Below are 16,481 nucleotides of genomic sequence, written 5' to 3'. Positions count from 1 at the left end.
ACAGCGGATGGCAGCAGTCACTGGCAACAATGGCTATGGGTTCATTATTTGCAAATATATCAGTCTTCATATGGGCTAATGAAGATACAGTAACTATCCATGGCCTCCGCCCACTAACTTCTAGAAACTTCCAGACCCAGGGAGATTTACTAGAGACCTGCCTCTGTGAGACATACAGCCTGACCTGCAGTAAACCTAACCCAATTTCAGACTCACAAGCTAACCATGAGTCATAACATAAATTTGCCTGCACTAATCTAGCAGCACACTAGAGTGTGCTACACAAGATTATCAGAACTTTCATTAAAAAAAAAAAAAAAAATATACTTTTGCAGTGGCCCCCCTTTCCCCACACTGCAAGGGAAAATGCTAATTTTTGTACATGAGAACAGAAGAAGCAGTTATACTTACCTTATTCTTTACCAGAATCATTCCAATTTCGGATGCCACTCATTTTTGTCAACTTCCCACGTAGCAAAGATGGCTGCCCCAGGCAATGGCATTACTGCCTACGTGTGTGTTGGCCCACACACACACAGATAATAAGCTTAGTGACATGGATGCTGTTAAAAAGTCATGCTCTGCGTCACTGACTATATAACGTCCAGATGGTGAGCCTGCACTGTTAACAGGCACCATGCCACTGAAGAGGCTCAGCCACTGCACCTACCTGTATGACAGGTGCAGTCCAGAATTTTAGGTGAGGATCCCAAGGGCCTGCCCATAGTGTCATAGAATGGAGAAGAGCACTGGCTGACAAGGGAGCGAATGGGTAAGGTAAATATAACTGCTTTTTCTGATCCCTATAGAGAAAAAGTTAAAGAGCATTTAATCCTTATTTAAGCCAATTTTTTTTAACTTTAATTTTGATAGTGTAGGAAAGGTTTTTATTACTATCTGAGGCCTTGCAGTGAAGAATTTGCTTCACTTTCTTTTCCAGTGGCAATGTTGTCACCTTGACAGGAAGTGAGGGAAAAACTCCAGCAGGGACATAGACAGCAATAAAAAAAAAAATCTGATGGGGTTCTAGCCTTACCCTTCTCTACTAAAAAAAAAAAATGTATCTCTATTGGAGATTTCTTGCCCTGGTGACACAATGAATCCTTTTCTGCATTACCTGCAGTAGGCTGTTGCCAATACAATAACTTTTAGACCTGTCATGGACTGGTGTATTGGAGCTACTACACCCAGTACCTCTGAATTGCCTAGTGACAACTTATAGGTGTGCTGATTCTCTGGTCCTACAAAGCTTCATTGCTGGTTTACTAGGATGTTGCTATGGATGCAAAAACCTGGCAGGGAGGACAAGTAAGAACCACCTGCAGTTTTCCCACATTGTATATATCCCAATGTCCACAACACGGTAGAAACAGAAAACCTGTAGTTATTAACTGTGTTGCAAACTGTAATGGCAAAAGAACGGCAAACAATAACAGCGCACAAATTACTTTGGTAAAGCATTTTGTTCTATTGTTATGCTTTTGTTACAAAGGCATCTTTTATTCTGCCCTACATGAAATCATGTGGCGCCAGTCACCTGCGCTTATATTGTTGTACATTTCTGTAGACTGTTTCATATAATAATAAAGGCTTCCTTTGTATGCTGCCTCTGTCTCTCTACTTCTGTGCAATTATATTTTTGTATATTAAATTGTTTTGTGTTTCATAAAGGCAGAAAAAGTGTTTTAGATGTATAGAATTGAAGCGCTACCCCCGCAGGAGCCGCTGGTTGAATTGGGTCCTCTGTTCTCACCTTGACCTCTATAAAGACCTCTGTACCTCTGACATTTTGGGTATACCTGTCAACAGACACAAATTGACAAGATTTGGTAAATGCCTCAGGGTCACCCTGAAATGAAACACGAGACCTTGGAGTATGATAACAAGTTATATTAGGAATATGAGTAGTCAAACATAACAGGAAATCACAATGCTGTACGCGTTTTAGCATATACAGTTTCAAATATCAATAAATGCCGTAGGAGTACCTCCTTAGGTTTTGATAAAGCTGCAAAAAACTGTAGCTTTCCCCACTGGAAATGAACAACAAAAGGCGACGGTGAATTTGGTATCAATAGAACAATGACTAAGTTGCCTAGAGTGACTTACAGTGAGGAGGCTAGGGCCTAGGCTACAATGCAATGACCATTAAATAATTATAAACTCTTGACTAAACAGGGTAACACACGCTCTAATGCAGTCTTCAAAATAAATCTTTGGCCAGCCACGTTGGAGCTGTTGAATTTTAAGAAATAAAGAAAATGTTTTCGGGAATAAAGAAATGGTTGTAGAACACTGAGTTCCCAAGGGGGGTGAGTGTCAAAGTGTCCAGCAAGGGGTTAGTTATCAGGAGTATATTATGAGATGTATCTCGGATGTTCAGCGTTAAAATTCTAAACAGCAATATTGTTGCAGAACATCAAAGGATAGTTGGTGGTACCTTTAAGAGGGATAGGGCGGTTCAGTGGTGGCTGGTGCTCCATGGGCCAGGGGGGGCGGCAGACGGACCACACCATACCCCCCCTCCAAACAACACCAGCCCGCACACCCGTCATCGGCTCACTTACCCCTCACCCTGGACACGTGAACAGGCAGCAGCGGTGGTGGCGTCATCTGCGTCTACTCTCTCCTCCTCCTTGGCCAATGGTATGGCTTCTCCTCACGGGCAATTGGGAAACGGGTCTCAGGACCTGATTGGCCAGGAGGAGGATCCATGTGACCATAGCGAATATTCATCCGCTATTGTCACACAACTGGGTGGGCTCAGGGTGCAGTGCTCTGCGCCTCTGGCTCTAATCACGTGCTTAAAAAAAAAAAAAAACCCATTGGAATACATGTGTCCGGCGCCCTGCATGTAGATTAGGGGGCTGGACGCATAGATAGTGGGGGGTGGCGCCCCTGCGCCCCGAATGGACGGGCCGCCACTGGTGTGGTTTGTCTTACAATGAATTTCACTACAGAGTCAGTCAGTGTGACACAAAGGATTAATATTCTACTCACCAACAGCACAGTATTTGTAGCAGCAGGTCTCCTTAGGTGATGGACGGGGGCCCCCTGTAAGATGAAATGATTCCAGGTGTACCCCTGCGATGCAGCAACAGCATTTAGATAGACTCAGCAGCGTCACAGCAGAAATCAGCAGGTTTGGGTCTCCAGCACTAGGCCTTAGGATGACCGCTGGCTCACGCACATGGTGGGTGGATGCAGACTTGTCCTTGTAGATGGCAGCAGCTTCACCAGTTCTCCAGAACTGGCTCGCACTGTCTCTACTGTAAAGCACAGTCTTCTCTTTGATCTTTCTCCCTGTCTCTCTCCAAGAAAGGGCCTGCACTTCCTCACACACCAGTCTCCTTTCCAAGACTCCCCTCTGGCTTCCCGGGTTTCCTAATTTATATAACCCCTCCCATACAAAAGCAGGCTGGTCATAGAAGTCCTTTTGGGTTGGTTTACCATTGGAGTTCTTTCTGGCCGGAACCACAACTCCTAAAATGCAATCCTCTTAACTGATGATTAATCCAAGTTCATAAAGCTCCATCTTGTGGCAGAAAAAGGGAACTTCTTGCAATAAAGATTAACTATGATAATGTATTATTAAACCTGCACATTTCAGTTACAATGAGCATTGTTACAGAATAACTGTCACAATAGATCAAAGGTACATTTTAAGGTCCAAAAAATATTTACAGTGGGCTGCAAGGGTTAACTCCTGATTTTGCCTAGGGAATGAGGAATACGGCAATTTACTTACCTTATTCCTCACTTCCCTGGCCTCAGGTTCTCTCCTATGCTTTTTGACACTTAATATGGTTTTGCCCTTGGCAGTCTCTCATACACTGCAGGACTACTGATCCTGCATTGTATGGGATGAAGTCAGAAATGGCAACCTGTTGGGCATTGATGAGAAAAGACTTTGGGGGACTGGTTGCATAAAGAGGAGGAAGCCTGCAGGAGTGATGAATGATGTAACTGTAGCACCTGCAGGTACTAGTGTCTGTAAACAGTTAATCTCTATGCTTTTTGGTAGTCAGGGCAGAGCCAGGGTTGGCTTTGCTAAGTCCCCCTCAGTAACATGGGTAGGACTGATGGGGAAGAGAGCCTCTGCTTTGCAGTACTGTGGGATCCCTGGCCAATCCCATATTGAGAGCTTGATGCGACGGGCACCACATAAATACTTCTGGGGCCTGCCATGTGGGGAGTCATGTGGAGAGATGGAGATGGAGAAAAGAAATGCGGAGCCAGGAGGGGGCCCTCCAGTTAAAGGGGCGGGGGTGCTTCCCCTGGCTTGACGTGTGGTTGAGGTGACTACCTCTGTTCCTGCACCACAGTCAGGACTGGCTGCTGGCATTCCTAAGGCTGGTAAAGAGTAACCATTCCCCTTTACCACTTCAGCCCCGGGAAGGTTTTACCCCCTTAATGACCAGGCCATTTTTTGCAATACGGCACTGCGTTACTTTAACTGACAATTTCACGGTCGTGCGATACTGTACCCAAATAACGTTCATGCTCTACCACAAATAGAGCTTTCTTTTGCACTATAAACAAAAAGAGTGACCATTTTGAAAAAATATATATATTTTTTACTTTCTGCTATAAACCATAAAAATTAAAAAAATCTAATTTCTTCATCAATTTAGGCCAATATGTATTCAGCTACATATTTTTGGCAAAAAAAGTCCCAATAAGTGTATATTGATTGGTTTGCGCAAAAGTTATTGCGTCTGCAAACAAGATATTTCCATGAAATGTTTATCTATTTATGTTTTTACTAGTAATGTCAGAGATCAGTGATATTTAGCAGGACTGCGACATTGTGGCGGACAATTCGGACACCTAACTGGTGGACCAGTGACACTAATACAGTGATCAGTGCTAAAAATATGCACTGATACTGTACTAATGACACTGGCAGGCAAGGGGTTAACATCAGAGGCAATCAAAGGGTAAAGTGTGTCCCTAGGTGATGCTTGCTAACTGTGTGGGGGTTGCTCTTACTGGGGTAAGACAGAGATCCATGTTTCTGCTTCGCAGGAACACAATATATCCATCTTCTCCCCTGTGAGAACAGCGATCTGCCTTGTTTACATATTCAGATCACTGTTCTGCCTCTCCTTGGAATGATCGCGGGTGGCCAGTGGACATTGGGTCTGGCAGGCCCGCTGATTGGCATCAACGTGCGATCGTACCTCCAGCGGTGGGCAGGTTTCCCCCTAGTGGCTATTGCACGAAATGACGTACAGGTACGTGATTTCACACAATAGAGCCGGCCTGCCTCAGTAAATATGCAAGTGGCTAAGAAACAAGGATCAGTAAAAGTGGAGCATCTGTTCATTTAAACCTCTATAGAAGAGAGGATAGAAGCAGCCAGGCACAGGGCCCAGCTAGTGTCCAGAGATCCCAGGAGGGATAACACCCCTCGCTATGGGAGGACTGTGTTATATTGCATTTGGAGACTGCGGGGTGAGAAGAGGAGTGGAAAAGGAGTGGTACATTTGGTGCAGTGTATGTGAAGTTTTGCTGTGAAAGAGACTGAGGGGGAGATTTACTAAAACTGATGCACTTAGAATCTGGTGCACCTGTGCATAGTAGCCAATCAGCTTCTAACTTCAGCTTTTTCGGTTAAGCTTTGGCAATAAAACCTGGAAGCTAATTGGTTTCTATGCAGAGCTGCACCCGATTTAGCACCCTTCAGCTTTAGTAAATAACCCCCTGAGTCACATAAGAGAGGCTTCTCTTGGGCAATCTAAAGATTACTTAAAGTGAGTCCTCAACGTATAAAGTTAATGGATTAATGGCGTCCTGGACCTTTCTCATACCCCATCCAAGTTAAAATCCCCTAATAAATCCAAAAACAACAATTCCATTGGCTCTTCTCTGATTGCGAGTGACTGTTTCAAATGCTGGTTGCTTGGCTGTCGGGCTGGAATGTCTCCCACCAGGCTGCACACACAGGGTGAACCTTTTTAAATCAAGCAGCTCCTATGGCGGTAGTGCTACATAAGTATATTACCTTAGCATACCCTGAGCAAAGCAAGCAGTTACCCCTTACAGTGGGGAGGAGGACCTCCTCAGCTTTAACAGACCTTTATTGCACATGATTTGTCTGAATGCACATGGTACAGATTAAAGCGGAGTTCCGGCCTCAAAAAACACTTTGGGCCATCCACTTGCTCTGTCTAGGTCACCTGAAAAAGAAATGGATAGTCCCGATTTTTTTTTTTTTTTTTTTTGTTTACTTACCTTTTTATTGACTCCTGGGAACTGAACGTCATCGCTCCCAGGAATCAATGAGCCTGCACCGGCCCCGCTCGTCAGTTCCGGGCAAGCGCAGCATTCCCTGCTAAACAGCTTCTGGGCATGCCCAGAAGCTGTGCAGGGATGACGCGCCTGCCCCGGAAGTGATGAGCGGGGCCGGTGCAGGGCATTGTGGGACCGAAGAGGACACGGAAGAGAACGCGCTGGCTTCAGCTGCCCACACCTGAGATGGCAGCGCTGGACAAGACATTTTCAAGGTAAGTATTTCTTCTAAAAGGTAAGTGAAACCGGGGACAGTTCAGAGGCTATCCATTATGAAATGCACTAGCCCTGACTGTCCCGGGGGTATTTTAGCTAAAAAAACGTTTCCGAGGCCGGAACTCTGCTTTAAGGATAGTAATGATCAGTTTTAAACTTTGACAAATTATAGGTAGAATTTTTTTTGCAGAAGACAGAGAAAAACATATTACATAAAAAAAAAAAGAATCCGCATATTTACAAAAAAAATATAAAAAAAACTGCATACACAATTTGCATTGATATTCCCCTGCTGTTTCTTCTTCATTTTCATTAGAATCCAGCAGGTGTCACACTTTCTTCTTATATGACAATGGTTTTATTTAAGAAATTGTGCCATTAACACTGACCGTTTGAAGATGAGCATATTTTAGGATTAACAGAGAAATTCCAAGCAGATGGCTTTTAAAAAATGTTAATGTTAATTGGTTTTGTTGATGTATTTATTAAAAGTGGCCTGGAAACTGCAGAATTACAATGTCTTTATCTGCCTCTACTACTAATCGCCACAATACATATTTAAAAATATATTTTTTATATAAACACGTTTATTATCCCTATTTTGGCAGTTGGAAGCTGTATATTGACAGTGATTAACAATAGGAAATCATTCTCATTTTCTGCTATCCTCTTCATACTGAATGCGCTTTCAATGGCAGTCGATTCATACCGATGGCATGGCCATCTCTGTGCAATCACATAATCCCACACACACATGTACACAGGGACAAGGTCATCCCGTGCCCAGGACAATAATGCCAAACTCTAAAATAATGTTAAAACTGCACTTGGTGCAAGTATTACACAAAGAAAAACAATATAAATTAAAAATGTGTAGAGCGGCACTCAAAAACACATTCAAATACAAATGTGAAAACAATATAATTCCAAAATATGTTGCGCTGTGCTTTTAAATCTTAATCTGCCATATAAGTCCATTCAAAATGTGGTAAAATAAATACATCAAAGTCCACCCCTAATTGTTCATAAATTCATCTGTGACTTCTTGTGAATTCCATCACCACATAAACACCAGCCTCTTACCAGAATACAAGCCGCTAAATTATAACAGGGCTGTATGGCACTAGAAATCAGCCAAATGCACTCTCCTGTACCGACTAATTGATGGGAACCACAGGCCTCTCCAGCAGGGATATATCACAATACCGGCATAAAATGAAAATCCCACGTACCATTTATTTATAATAGAGAAAGGTACTCACAATATGCAGATTAATACAGAGCAGTATAACAAACGGACCACCAGCAGGTGCGGCAGCATGATGACGTCAGCACTAGCCTCGCCTAGACATGTTTCATTGTAGGAGACGTTTTCAAAGGGATCATCTTTAGATTAATATTGCCAGACTGCCCCCCTTCCCCCAACCCAGGTTACTATGAATCAGTGTCAAGGCGAGCAGCCAATCATGGAGAAGCATGTGGATAAAGTGCAGAGGAGTGGGGAAGGCAGCACAACAAGGTGGTTTCAATAGAGAACATTTGAACAACTAGATCAATAGTGGATAACTTAAAAATGTTAAAGGCGGGGGTTAAAATGAGCCCCATTATAGATGTCAGTGGATGCAATAATAACTACCAACACTGGTATCAGTGGCAGCAGTTATAACCCCCAGCAATAATGTCAGTGGCTGCAATAATAACCTCCTACATTATGCCTCATACACACGCATCGATTATTGGCCGACCGATCGTCCGACTTTTGTCCAGAGTTGTGTTTTGTTGGTTGGAATGTGCCTAGACTGCACACAAATTTTCTCGGCCAACAAAAATCAACTTCAGAAGTGATGTCATGTGCTGGTTTACTTTCCATGTGTTTTTTCTTCTCTGGAATCTTGCTCATCAGATTTTTGTCTGCCGAAATCTGTACTGACTGAAGGAAAATCGGCTGTTGTGTTGACGGCCAACAAAAATTTTATAGCCTGCACACCAGATTTTTTTTCGGCCGAAAAGTCGGAGTCGGTTGTCGAAAGCATCATACTAACAAGCCGAAAATCGGCCTTTTCGGACCTTGGCCGAAAATCATCCCGGCCAATAATCGATGCGTGTGTACGAGGCATAAGTATGATGCTTTAGACAACCGACTCCGATTTTTCGGCCGCAAAAAATCTGGTGTGCAGGCTATAAAATTTTTGTTGGCCGTCAACACAACGGCCGATTTTCCATCAGTCAGTACAGATTTCGGCAGACAAAAATCTGATGAGCAAGACTGGGCATGCTCAGAGAAGAAAAAACACACGGAAAGTAAACCAGCACATGACATCACTTCTGAAGTTGATTTTTGTTGGCCGAGAAAATTTGTGTGCAGTGTAGGCACATTCCAACCAACAAAACACCACTCTGGACAAAAGTCGTACGATCGATCGGCCGATAATCGTTGCGTGTGTACGAGGCATTAGTGTCAATAACTGCAATAATAGCCCCCCAGCATTGGTGTCAAAGGACTCAATAATAGTAACCAGAACTGGTATCAGGGACTGCAGTAATAATCCCCAGCATTCATTTTAGGGGCGGCAATAATGACTCCCAGCATTTGTGTCAGTGGTCACAATAATAGCCCCAGCATTAGTGCCACTGACTGCAATAATACCCTCCTACCCCCCAAATTGGTGTCAGAGGACTTAATAATATCCCCCAGCTTTGGAGTCAGAGGACTCAATATTAGCCACAGCATTGGGGTCAGGGAATGCAATAATAACCCCCAGTTTTGCTTTCAGGGGCCACGACAATAACCCCCAGCATTAGTGGCAAAAGCCGCAAAACTAACTCCCAACAGTGTCAGTTACTGCAATAATAACCTCACCATCTTGTGTCAATGAGCACAAAAATAACCCCCAGCATTAGTGTCAGTAACTACAATGATAACCCCCGGCATATGGGGGGGTAATGCAGTAATGATCCCCAGCATTAATGTTATCAAACGCAATATTGGCCCTATCATTGGTGTCGGTGGAATTACTATTAACACCAACATATACAGTAGATTGATGGTCAGTGGCAGTGTTAATTAACCCCTTTCCCTTGCATTGGTCAGTGGCAGTGCTATTAACCCCCCCCCCCCCTTCCCTACACACACATTAGTGGTTAATAGCACAGTTGTTCACCCATCCCCCCAATCCCCCAGCTCACACTGGTGGTCAGTCAGTGACAGTGTTTATTTAATTTTAGCACCCAGCACCCCCCAAACCTCAGTCTATTTTTCAAAAGCATTCGGTCAGATAAGCTTGTGACTCCCTCGTCTGAATTGCACTGGCTGCACAGCCAATAGTGAGGCTCTGAGTTGCTTTTTTAGCAGCGTTTATTTACCTACTTGTCTCCCTTATGATGTCCTACATGCAGGCCAGGACTATACTTCTACTGTGGCGCAGAGATGACTTAATCTGACAACAGTGCAGGTTTCCTCTAGTGCCAGGTGCTGGAAGACCCCACTGCCACTCTGCTAGGTTCCCAGTCCCACATTGAATATTTGACATCAGTCCAGGGCTGCTGCACCCCCACCCCACACACACACACAAATGCTGCACCCAGGGAACTTTCCCTTCATTTTAAGAGCTTTCCTCCCACTTCTATCTCTGAGACAAGGTAGTGAAGGAAAAACTACCCAGTGGGACATATGAAGCTAAACTAACAAGGGTTTTAACCATCCCTTACTTGATCCAAAACCAGGAAGACATGACTATGCATGCACTTTAATTGTACACACCTACATTTTATTCAACCTCAGTGTTGTAAGTTTCATTAGCTGTTTTCATATTTTATGCCAATGCAGAATACTTTGGGGTTGATTTACTAACACCGGAGAGTGCAATATGTGGTGCAGCTGTGCATGGTAGTCAATCATCTTCTAACTTCAGCTTGTTAAGTTAAGCTTTGACAAAAAAAAAAGCTAAAAGCTGCACCAGACTTTGCACTCTCCAGTTTTAGTAAATCAATCTCTTTGTTAGAAGGAGAGTCATAGCTAAAGAGGATACCCAAAAATATAGGGCCTCTAGGCACAGAACCTTAAAAAAAAGTAGTAGCAATATTACAGGTCACAAAAGATAATGATACTGTAAAAGTTCTTAATGATTCTTTAACTGGTAGCAGCAGTGGGTCAGCAGGGAAAGTTCTTCTGGATTGCTTCAATCTATAAACCAATATTAGGATGCCAAATATGTATCTACTTCCCAGCTTATACCCCTGGACTGACATAAAAGGTGATTTACTGGACTGATTAAGATGTGTAAAAGACAATGCTAACTGCTCTAGAACCTGTTATAGAAGCTAGTAGAAGACAGAACAGGTCCGCTTGGACTGGCTATTCCCTAAACCGATGGATAAAATATACAAGTTATGCTAGAAAAGAAGGATACCATTGGTGACCTCTTTCTGAACATGCTAGTGTCCTGGCTGTTTGCTAACCCAATGGGTACACTAATTGCTCATTGATCTTGAGCAAATATGCTGATCAAAAAATCAGCTAAGGCCCTGTTCACACCTGAGCGTTTTTCAGCCCATAAAACGCTCATCTGTGAAAATCCAAAACGCCCAACAATCAAAATGAGTGTTGTCCCCTGAAGCAAAACGCCTGTAGCTCAAAAAAGTACAGGTGCTTCTTTTTGGGCTGATCAAGAGCTGTTCTGGTCCCATAGGAATGCATTAACCACTTTAATACCGGGCACTTCCCTCCCTTCCTGCCCAGGCCAATTTTCCCCTTTTAGCGCTGTTGCAATTTGAATGACAATTGCGCGGTCATGCAACACTGTACCTACACCAAATTTATGTCTTTTTCCCCCCACAAATAGAGCTTTCTTTTGGTGGTGTTTGATCACCTGTGCGATTTTTACTTTTTGCTAAACAAATAAAAAAAGACCGAAAAGTTTGAAAAAAAAAAAAGTTTTTTAGTTTATGTTATACAATTTTGTAAATAAATAAGTTTTTTCCTGCACTGATGAGCACTGATGAGACTGCACTGACAGGCACTGATGAGGAGGCACTGATGGGGTGGCATTGATGGGGTGGCACTGATAGGCGGCACTGATAGGCGGCACTGATAGGCACTGATATGCGGCACTGATAGGTAGCACAGATATGCAGCATTGGTGGGCACTGATAGGCGGCACTGCTGGGCACTGATAGGCGGCATTGATGGACACTGATAGGTGGCACTGATGGGCACTGATAGGTGGCACTGACGGGCACTAATGGGCACTGATAGGCGGCACTGGTGGGCACTGATGGGCACTGATGGGTGGCACTGACGGGCGGCACTGATGGGCACTGATGGGCACTGATAGGCGGCACTGGTGGGCAATAATGGGCACTGGTGGGCGACACTAAAGGATAGCAATGATGGGCACTTGTGGGCAGCACTGATAGGGAGGACACTGGTGGGCATCACTGATGGGGAGGGCAATGGGGGGCTCCCTGAGCCCTGATTGCCATCCCTGGTGGCCATAGTGGGCATCCCTGGGGTCATAGTGGGCATCCCTGGGGTCATAGTGGGCATCCCTGGTGGATCTAGTGGCATCCTCCCCCCCCCCCGAGGGTCTGCACTGGTAATCAATGATCTGATTACCAGTGCCGACCCCCCCCCCCTGTCAGGGGAGCCGCCGATCGGCGCTCCTTTGCTCGTGCCTGTCAGGCACAAACTAAGGAAAGCCGATCAACGGCTGTTCCTATTTACCATGTGACCAGCCGTGATTGGACACGGCTGATCACATGGTAAAGAGCCTCCGTCAGAGGCTCTTTACCGAGATCGGAGATGCAGGGCGCCCGGGGGGCGCCCAGAGCTGTGTTATCCTGCCGCCGTCATATGACGTCCGGTCAGGATAACACAACCACATTCCCGCCGTCAATTTGTAATAGGGCGGGCAGGAAGTGGTTAAAACACAGTTATCTGCATTTCACGGGCGTTTCACGGACATTTCACGGATGTATCACGGACGTTTTTCAAACACACAGGTGGTCTCCACCCCTTTAAACACACCCATTTTTTTAAAAAAAATGCCCAAAAAATGCTCATAAAACTCCCTAAAAAAATCTCATAAAACGCCCAACAAACGCTAGAGAAATGCTCAAAAAACGCTCGAAAAAACACCTACAAAAACGCCTGAAAACAATACGCTCAGGTGTGAATGCAGAAGGCCCCTTTCACACATTCCGGTCCGTCAGCGGACTCCATTTATCTCAGCGGGAGATCGATCCGCCGATCCCCCACTGAGCAGGCAGATGGCATCTGCGTCTCCACGCTGTGTGCGGAGACACTGGTATCAGGTCCCCCTGTTCTCTATGGGAGAATCGGATGGGAACGGACCATCTGTCCGTTCTCATCTGATCCCATCTGATCCGCTGGATGGATGGAAAATAGGGTTTCCATTCGTCCAGATTTGACAGATCAGATCAGATGTCAGCGGGCATGTCTCCGCTAACATCTGATGCCCCATAGAGATGCATGGGGCATCCATTCAGATCCGCCAAAAAAACGGACAGGCGGGCCTGTGTGAAAGGGGCCTAAAGGTCAAAAGTTGAAAAACTATTGAGTTCAGAGAATGAGAATGACAGACAACTAGCTTTTTCAATAAGAGAGATGAAGAGAGGCAGCTTTTATTGTTATCTCTAGATGGGTACTCTTTGGGTTCAAAGACAGCACTGAATACTACTGCCTGGGGTAGGGTCCATGCATTACTGGTAATGTTGATGTCATTTTATATTTCCTTTAGGAGATCCAGTGAACACTTGTACACATCCTTGTAAAGACCTTAGAACTGTAGACGGGTATAAGAACTTAGAAGTGCCTTCATCATTCACATGCTGTTCAGCTTTGGAAAGCTTGTCTGTTTCCTTGCCTAGCAGGTATGTAAATCAATAATTTGATGTAAGAGAAGTAGATTTCAAGTCTCAAATTAGAACACTCAGTTAATTAACAGTATGTTGTAAGAGATTCTTCACACTCATAGTGAATTCATTTTTGGAAAACATAGTAAGCACAATTTATGCATGCCTGCTCGCATGCTAGCCCACAAATGACAATTTAAATGCAGATTAAAACTCCAGACAAAGCATGGCATTTAATAGTTTTTGCCTTTGAATGCATTAGCTTTGAATTGTCTGTTCTATCCCAGTTTTTAACATGTCACATTCAAACCCAGCTGCTACAACATAGTCTGTTGCCTATAGCATCCAGTCATATTACAGCTTTCATTTTCTAATAGTGGCTAAAATCTGTGGTTATTACATTTCCCAATAAAGGACTCTCCCCTCCCTCAATTCAACATCTAGGTGAATGGTTCAGATAGGGAATTCCATAATCTTCCTTGTCGTTCCTCACATACCATCCCTCAGCAATGTGGAAATGAGCACATTTTGCCATCATACAGTGGGAGTGTGACAGTCCATCGGCATTTCTTTGCTGGGTACCTGAGCCTACATAAAATTTTAGGTTTTGCAGAGCCAGAAACCATTTTGTATAAAAGTTGAACCAAAAAGATTGTCACACATTCTTGACAGTTTGAAAAGTCTTTTCTTCTTGTCACAAATAACAGGAAAGCAGTCTTTGGCACCGCTAGCACCTAACATGGCATGTCCTTCTTAAGGAAGACACTCCTTTTGGGGTAGGAGGCCATTTATATCTGGCACCCATTTTGTGTCCTAACCCCCTCTTTGAGAACCAGTTTACCCCTTCCATAAAAAGGAGCAGTCTGAGATTGACGTTTTCTTGAGAAGCTATCTCTATCTGCTTTTCGGGTAGTTTCTCTCAAAGAGGCTAGGCTTCAACATCATCCTCAAGGGACAATTTTTATAAAGCAATCTGCTGCAGCTGTTAAGGTTTAGCAGAGTTCTGCACCACCACCTGCCTCTCTAACAGGACCCGTGTCTGCTGCTGTAGAGACTGGTTCACTTCTTGCTGACTCTCTAATGATGCTAGGTGAGCTACACTCAGCTGTTGGGGCTTTAAGCAGCTTACCTCTTGCTCGTCAGCATTTGGCAATATGAGCTGCTCCATTTTTTCACTCAAGAGCTGTCTGTGTATTTAATGCACTACTCACATCTGAGTACCACGTTGTAAGGGGAACAGGCTCAAGTGGTTTCAACAGGGGTAAACTATGCACTAGACAGAGTGTCACGTACCTTGTCAGAGGCCAAAGTGATGAGAATGCTTCTCTTGCGGCTGAGTGCAGAGCACCCCTGAAGGTGGAGACAGAGAGTGCTGCGCCCAAAGAAGCACAGGCTGTCAGCTGTGAACTTACCTGAAGATCTGAGTGGATGAGGCACCAGAAGGCGATTGACCATAAAGCAGAGTCTGGATGAGCAGGTGAAATCTTGACTGTGCAGAGGTACCGGTAAGACTAAAGTAACTCTACATGCACAGACAGATCTTGACAGGTGAGAAAAACAAGAAGCGAAGTCAGGAGCCAAAACCAGGATCATGCACAGAAGGTCAGTCAAGAACAGGAGCAGAAGCATAATCAAGATCAAGCCGAGGTCATACACAGGAGGCAAGCAGTAAGCGAAGTCTGTGGAACAAGCCAGAGAGAAGCAAAGACAGGTCCGAGGGCAAGTCGGGTTAGCAATGAGAAATTCAAGAATACAGCGACACAGAAGCACAGGAACAGGGAAGGGCTGATGATCATCCAGCAACTTGTGGACCAGACTGCTGGCTTTAAATAGGCCACTGGGTGCCAAGATCTGTCACAGTCAGGGGCCAGGCTCGAAGACCAGTTGCTATAGCAGTAGCGTAACTACCACCAACCAGCAGGATAGGTACATAGGCAGTCACCCTGGTGATTAAATGTGCTCACCTGAGGTGCAGAGTCTAAGTCTAACCGGTGTTCAGCAGAGCACCTAATGGTGGAGATGGATTTTGCTGCATTTTAGTACCAGATAGCAGTCCTCGGGATCGCCCCACCAGGAGGTAAGCAAGACAGGATCCAGTATCGGATAAGCAGGTGGGAATCAAACAGAAGAGTAGTCAGTGTACAACTGAAAAGGTCAGTAATGAGCAGTTGCAGGTTGGGATCAGGCATAAGCTTAGTCGAGGAACAAGCTGATGGTCGATAACGAGTGGTAGCAAAATATGAACATCAGCAGGGAAGACTGGCTGCAGAGAGCACAATAATCTGGCAAACAGTAAGTGCAGGGACATGATAGGCTTGAATCAGGAAGTTCATGGGAGGAGCAAAGAGTTCAAGTTTCAAGACAAACAAGGTTCAAGACAGGATCATTCAGGAATTGTCCAGAGAAATATCCAGCATTCCAGGTAGCTCAGCAAGAAGAGGTTCCGGGTTTAAATCCAAGCCCTGACACATGCTTTGTGTGTGCCATGGCACACAGTCATATGCGATTGCACACCATGGCCTTTGCGCGCCCAAGCACAAGCCCCGTACACGTCTGTGCGCATTTCTGTGCAAATTAGCATGGCCATGTTGAATGTTGGCAGATGTGCCAGTTCATCCTCAGGCACCAAAAAGTTATCTCTTTTAGTGTTTTTTCAGCACTCAGCTTTTTGACCTAGTAGTAGGCTCCCACAGTAGTGAGAGAGAGAGCCCTAAGCATCATTTAATTTGCATATATAGAATCTGTGGGCAGCTGACAATAATAATGCGGTCTTACTACCAGGTAAAATGTGGACCTTGAAACTGAGGTTTAATCCCAATCCAAAGCACTATAAAGCCATGACCCTGAACAGAATTTATGAGCATACTGGGGAAATATTTTTTTTCTCACTCAAAATAAATATAAGAAACATAAACTCACCAGGGATGTGCGGTGAGGACAGTGGCGAGTGAGTGGCTAGTATGAGAGCCAGATACACACAGGTTACATATTCACAAGTTACGTATTATTTTTCTCATTATGTAGGCGATTGCAGTTTTACAAACGCTGTCTCTTTAAGATGTTTTTTAGTCACCCTTTTTGTTGTTGCTGGAAACAAT

The 16,481-nt window shown here is 44.4% G+C and overlaps 1 protein-coding gene across 3 annotated transcripts in view; it reads left to right on the top strand.

Annotated features, from left to right (window-relative positions):
• LOC309545194 (uncharacterized protein) overlaps positions 1-16,481 on the top strand; it is a 176,405-nt gene that overhangs the window by 58,195 nt on the left and 101,729 nt on the right. For all 3 annotated transcript variants that reach the window (XM_082244331.1, XM_082244329.1, XM_082244330.1), the window contains one exon: positions 13,269-13,401. In XM_082244331.1, the coding sequence (XP_082100457.1) occupies positions 13,269-13,401 (133 nt within the window). The remainder of the gene's footprint in view (positions 1-13,268; positions 13,402-16,481) is intronic.

The sequence above is a fragment of the Pelophylax lessonae genome, assembly GCF_965119305.1.
Source record: "Pelophylax lessonae genome assembly, chromosome: 2".
NCBI classification, from domain to species: domain Eukaryota; kingdom Metazoa; phylum Chordata; class Amphibia; order Anura; family Ranidae; genus Pelophylax; species Pelophylax lessonae.
The sequence above is the reverse complement of the archived record's forward strand: the minus strand, read 5'-3'. Positions and strand labels throughout refer to the sequence as shown.